This window comes from Panthera tigris, chromosome E3 (genome assembly GCF_018350195.1).
Source record: "Panthera tigris isolate Pti1 chromosome E3, P.tigris_Pti1_mat1.1, whole genome shotgun sequence".
NCBI lineage: Eukaryota > Metazoa > Chordata > Mammalia > Carnivora > Felidae > Panthera > Panthera tigris.
Genome location: NC_056675.1, coordinates 17,303,399 through 17,309,288, shown reverse-complemented (window position 1 = coordinate 17,309,288; position 5,890 = coordinate 17,303,399). Strand labels below are relative to the sequence as shown.

Here is a 5,890-nt window from a genome sequence, read left to right as displayed (position 1 = left end):
CTTTATTGTACAAAAGTGCTTGGTGAATATCTTTGGGGAAGAGCAGGGTGGGGGGCTGGGGGTTGAGGACAAAGGATGGGGCAAGTGAAGAGAGGGGGAAGTGGATGACCTGAAGTGTGGGGTGGGTAGACCTACAGACTCAACCACCATTGTTCTGGGTCACCTAATAGGCAGGAATAGTCATCCAGAAATCCCCCACCAAGGTCAGCCAGAGCTGGGCCAAGGTCAGGCCTCTCTTCCCTTCCCAGAACCACAGTTACTGCTGGGCTTCTGGCATCCTGGGAAATCCAGCAAAAGGGAAGGACTGACATCATGCAGTGGCAATGAGGTCACCCCACCTGCTCCATCCTCAGTAGCCACCCAGCTGGTTCTGGCTTCCCCAGCCCCTTCCCCAAGTTCTTTGCTGGAACCAGATGGCAGTGGAGTACAGAGTGGCCACCAGGGGGCGCCCTATGGCAAGAGTGCGGGGGACAGAGGGGTGGAGGCTGGGCTGGTGTCTGTTCCTGGAATGGGCCAGGAGGGAGGAGCAAGCGGAAGGGGACGGTGTGTTGGTTGGCTGGCCCAGGCGCCGAGAGAAGAGGGTCCCTCCTCCGGTGGCCAGTTTGGGCACCCTGGGACTGTGGCTGCAGGTAGGCAGAGGTGATGCCGGGGCCCACGGGTCCCTTTCCCTAGTTACAGTCTTCCCCATCTCCCTCTCCCTTCCTTCCCAGCCCCTTAACTCCTACCCTCCATTTTTGTCCCAGAACCTCCCCCTCCAGCTCAAACCCTGAGCCCTTCCCAAATGCCAGGCCCTCCCCCTTCTTATCTCACTAACTGCAGTCAGAGGGTGGGTTAGCCTGGCCGCTGCAGCCTCCAAGAGCAGCTCCGGCCCCTGGATCGCTGATCCAGTCCACTGGGCCAGAGGCCCTGTCTAGGAGTAACAGGTGAGCTGCTGGCACTGGGGTAGGTGATGGCAGGCAACTCCAGTTCTCCTCCCCAGCCAGGCATGGCAGACTCTGCGGAGACCCGGAAGCTGGTGTACCTGGTCACAGGTGGCTGCGGCTTCCTAGGGGAGCATGTGGTGCGGATGCTACTGCAGCGGGAACCCCGGCTCTATGAGCTGCGGGTCTTTGACCTGCACCTGGGTCCCTGGCTGGAGGAGCTGAAGACAGGTGATCGTGGAGCAGAGGGAACGGGGGTGGTGGGTGGACTCCCTTTGCCGTGGTGGAAAAGATGATGCCTGTTTATGTCTTCCGGTGCACATGGATGGGATGAATGAGTCACGCTGGGAACATGTGGCTCCCGAGGGTGTAGGCTGAACCCAGCAGCTGGCCGGTGGCCCCAGCTCTGACACTGCCTCTGCCTGCTCCTATCCCTACCAGGGCCCGTGCAGGTGACCGCCATCCAGGGGGATGTGACCCAGGCCCATGAGGTGGCAGCGGCTGTAGCTGGAGCCCACGTGGTCATCCACACAGCTGGGCTGGTGGATGTGTTTGGGAGGGCCAGTCCTGAGACCATCTATGAGGTCAACGTCCAGGGTGAGGTGGCTGTTTGTTCCCCACCCCCTCTTTGACCTTGACTTCTGTGATCCTCCTGTGGAAACCTGTCCTCTGGGTACTCCTGCCCCTGTAATAGCAGGTCAGCAGCCCTCACTGACCTGCTGTGGGACCTGGGGAAGGAAGCCACGGGCCCTCACCCAAATTGGGGATGGGGGTGGGTAGGAAAGATGCAGAGAGGGAGGAAGTTTTAGCTCGGGTACACCCTCTCCCCACCACCTCTCCCAGGCACAAAAAACGTGATTGAGGCTTGTGTGCAGACTGGAACACGGTTCCTGGTCTACACGAGCAGCATGGAAGTTGTGGGGCCCAATATCAAAGGCCACCCCTTCTACAGGTAAGCTGAGGTTCCCCTCGATACTGTAAGAGCCCCATCTCCCCTCAGCATTAAGACCTTTCCCTCTCCCCAGGGCACCTGGGTGGCTCAGTCGGCTGAGGGTCCCACTCTTGATCTGGGCTTAGGTCGTGATTTCACGAACCCTGAGGTCGAGCCCCACATCGGGCTCCGCGCTGGCAGCATGGAGCCTGCTTGGGATTCTCTTTCTCTCTGCCCCTCCCTGATCTCTCTCTCTCTCTCTCTCTCTCTCTCTCTCTCTCAAAATAAGTAAAACATTAAAAAAAAAAGAATTTTCCCTCTCCCCCAACTAGGGGCAACGAAGACACCCCATATGAAGCAATACACAGACACCCTTACCCTTGCAGCAAGGCCCAAGCTGAACGGCTGGTCCTGGAAGCCAATGGAAGGAAGGTGAGACAGGAGAAGAGACACAAAGTGGGGGTGTGGAGGGCTCCTGGTCAGAGGCAGAGCCAGGGCCAGCAGGACTTTTTTGTATCCAATCTCCAGGTTGAGGAGGCCAGTTCAGGCCTCTGGGTCCTAGGTCTTAGCCGTGCCTGCCTTTTGCCCCCAGGTCCATGGGGGACTGGCCTTGGTGACATGTGCCCTGCGTCCCACTGGCATCTACGGCGAAGGCCACCAGATCATGAGGGACTTCTACCACCAGGGCCTTCGTCTGGGGGGTCGGCTCTTCCGGGCCATCCCAGCCTCTGTGGAGCACAGCCGGGTCTATGTGGGTAAGGCCCAGCCTACACAGCAGGCAGGCTAAGAACAGGGCAGGACCCATGTGGTCCCGGGTGGGCGGTGTGTGCCCTGGCTAGAAAAGGGTGAGCCATATGTGGACCAGAGTAGACGGAGGTGCAGGCTTTGCGCCGGCCGCGGAGGAAACTGCAGTTGTGTGAGTTGGGAAGGCTAACGTAGAAAACATGCCACAGGCTGAGGACAGGACTGCAATTACGGGAGCGGCCTCTCCCCAGGAGAGGACAGGGGCAGCATCTACACAGGGCCAGCAGAAGAAGTAGCATCCATGCAGGCCGGCCCAGGAGGGCAAGTGGCTACAGGGCAGAGGAGAAAGCACCCTTCACCCGCGCTGTGGTTATGTGGGCGTGCCTACGTGAGCCCACGGAGGGGGTGTGGCTTGGACACGGGCCTGCCCAGGGGAGAGCAGCGTCTGCGTCGTCTCCAGGGCACTCAGGGGCACATTCGCCTCCCCTCCTCCACTGGCAGGCAATGTGGCCTGGATGCACGTGCTGGTAGCCCAAGAGCTGGAGCAGCGAGCTGCGCTGATGGGCGGCCAGGTGTACTTCTGCTATGACGAATCACCCTTTAAGAGCTACGAGGACTTCAACATGGAGTTCCTGGGCCCCTGTGGGCTGCGGCTGGTGGACACCCGCCTGCTGGTGCCCTACTGGCTGCTGATGCTCCTGGCTACTCTCAATGCCCTGCTGCAGTGGCTGCTGCGGCCACTGCTGCTCTACGCCCCCCTGCTCAACCCCTACACGCTGGCCGTGGCCAACACCACCTTCACCGTGAGCACCGACAAAGCCCAGCGCCATTTCGGCTACAAGCCCCTATTCTCGTGGGAGGACAGCCGGACCCGCACCATCCGCTGGGTACAGGCCGTGGAGGGTTCAGCCCCTTAGCAGTGGAGCTGGGGCCCTGGAGCCCAGCATGGCACACCCATCCAGGTCCAGAGCCCTCAAACCCTGGGTGGGGAGGGAAGGCTGCATTCTAGAGCTGGAAGAGGGGTCTGGTGCCACACTGGTTATCCTACAGCTCTCCACAGTTTTAATCCCATGAGCCTTCAGTCCATGTCCTGATGCGTCTAAGTTCTAGGGCAGGGTTTTGGGGCAGGCATGTCTTCACTCTCAACCCAGGCCTGATGGCTGGTTGGCGGATGTCTGATTCCCCTGATGTTCTCGACTGCCCATCCCATTTCTGGCTTTTCGAGCAGGAAGTGAGTAGGAGTTCCATGGGCTTCATGCTGGCTTTCTTGTGTCCAGGTGTGACCCTCAGGCCTGGATTCAGAGTGAAGATACTTTCTGGCTCCTGTCACCACCTTTGGCCCTCCCTCAGGGATCACAGTCCCATTATTTTCAAACATTGATCACCTTTGGACAGCTCTTTTCAATGAAGCCTACGCAAATCTGTGTATTTTCCCTTCTTCCCACCCCTCCACCCAAATTAGTTCCTGCAGTAATGTTCGATCTCTGCCTGAGGATGCCCTGGTAATGCTGTACCTGGCCAAGCCCTAGATTAAAGTTCCTTATCCAAGCCTGTGCCCATCTGCCTGTCCAGGTCTCCCTCCCGCCTCCCACCATGTCTCCCCCTTCCCCACGGCGCCCGTCCCGTGTGGGGACAGAAGGAAGTGAGCACACAGCACGCCCGCTGTTGGATTGGTTGCTATTTCTCCCGTCCCACGGGGCCCGACCCGGCCCGGGGTGGGGGTGGGGGTGGGGGGGCTCTGGGGACAGGACATGCAGGGCAGGGGGCGGGGCAGAATTTTCCTGTGTTTTATCCATTTGCAACTTGGTCACCAATAGAGAGAAATGGGACTCTGAGGGCTAACAGGAGAGGGTGGCCTGGCTCTGGGCCCCCAGCCAGGCCCCAGGAGTCCTGTCCCCTCTGGGGAGGAAAGGGAAAGAGCTCTAGAAACCAACGGAGAAACAGGAGGGGCAAGGGCTCATGTCAGCAAACACGGCTACATCACGTGACACGCCAGCGACACGGAAACACACGCCAACGCACACGGCTGCACAGCGGGAAGGGGGCGGTGGGGGGAAGAAGGGAGCCGGGCGCCACCCATCTTGTCCTCTGCGGGGCAGGCTGGGGGGACAGGGTGAATGCATAGAACACATCATGTACACACGCTCAAGGCGTGGCAAGAGCGTGCATCGACCCACAGGCACATGGGATGGACACGCAGTGTGCTTCATGAGAGGCGGGGCTAGGGAGAAAGGGGACGGGGAAGCAGCGAGCCCTGGCCAGGCCCAGGACCACCCACAGGGCACACATGGGCTTGGAGGTCGTAGGTGCACGGAGGGTGAGCAGCACACTCGTCCAAGAACATGCAAAAGCCACCAGCCCCCAGACAACATTCCAGGACACGTACAGACACGGCAGCCAACAAGCAAACACATCATATGACCTGTGGGACTTGCAGAAGGTGGGGCACAGCAGACCCTCGGGGATCCTCTAGTCCAATGGAGACCCAGGAATGGACAGCTATGGGCCTAATACCACTCAAGGAGGCAACAGCATCATTCCAGCCGTGGCTCCACCCTCGTTCTTGTGGCCCCAAGGCTGTAGGAATTCTGGAAACACCGGGGCCACAAGGGTGTCCTGGCTAGGCAGCAGGAAGGAAAAAGGGTGGGGATGCTGGGGCCTGCTCTGATGTCCCCAAAGAAGCCTGAGAGGGGAGCAGGAGGGCTGTAATCAGACACTGGGGCAAACTGCCTGTCCTGAAGAAGGACATTCTTGGAAGGGACAGACAGGCTCCCCTCCTCAACAGAGCCCACCTTGGGGGTTACATATATTGGCGTCACACAGGCAGGGCTCACACAGCTCAAGTAGGGTCAAGCTACTTGAGCTGGGTGAGGGTGGGAGGGGTATTGTGTTCCAGAAGGTCACATCCGCATTGTCTCCCTGTGTCTTTGTCTCCCTCTCTCTCTCTCTCTCTCACACACACACACACACACACACACCACATCACATGAAGTGGGACCCCAGGAGACAATCTGCACACACACACCCAACCCTGGGGCAGGGCGTACTTCTTGTGTGTTCAATCCTGTATATGTGGGTCCTTTGCTCATGCATCTCCTGCAGCCCGGCCACCAACCTTACCCCCCAACCCTCCACGCATAGTGCATGTGCTGTCTACACAGTGAGGGAGGAGTGGGCCCTTTCTTCACCCTCAGAAGCTCGGGCCTGTGCCCTCACCTTCAATCTCAACCCAGGGGACGGGCAAGGGGGTGGGGGATAGCTATTGCCAACATTTCGGCAGGGGATGGGTCCTGGG

General features: G+C 59.3%; 1 protein-coding gene across 4 annotated transcripts; it reads left to right on the top strand.

Annotated features, from left to right (window-relative positions):
- Positions 1–468: 468 nt before the first annotated feature.
- Positions 469–4,143, top strand: HSD3B7 (hydroxy-delta-5-steroid dehydrogenase, 3 beta- and steroid delta-isomerase 7). 4 transcript variants are annotated; one of them, XM_007092169.3, is made up of 7 exons: positions 471–629; positions 980–1,151; positions 1,362–1,517; positions 1,764–1,872; positions 2,184–2,283; positions 2,444–2,606; positions 3,097–4,143. In XM_007092169.3, the coding sequence occupies exons 2-7, from the start codon at positions 986–988 to the stop codon at positions 3,510–3,512; spliced, it is 1,110 nt and encodes a 369-aa protein (XP_007092231.2). In that variant the 5' UTR covers positions 471–629; positions 980–985; the 3' UTR covers positions 3,513–4,143. The 4 variants fall into 4 exon arrangements, with proteins under 4 accessions (XP_042827276.1, XP_007092231.2, XP_042827275.1 ...); XM_042971341.1 differs by having other exon boundaries at positions 471–639; positions 984–1,151; XM_007092170.3 differs by having other exon boundaries at positions 561–629; positions 984–1,151.
- The last annotated feature ends 1,747 nt before the right edge of the window (positions 4,144–5,890 follow it).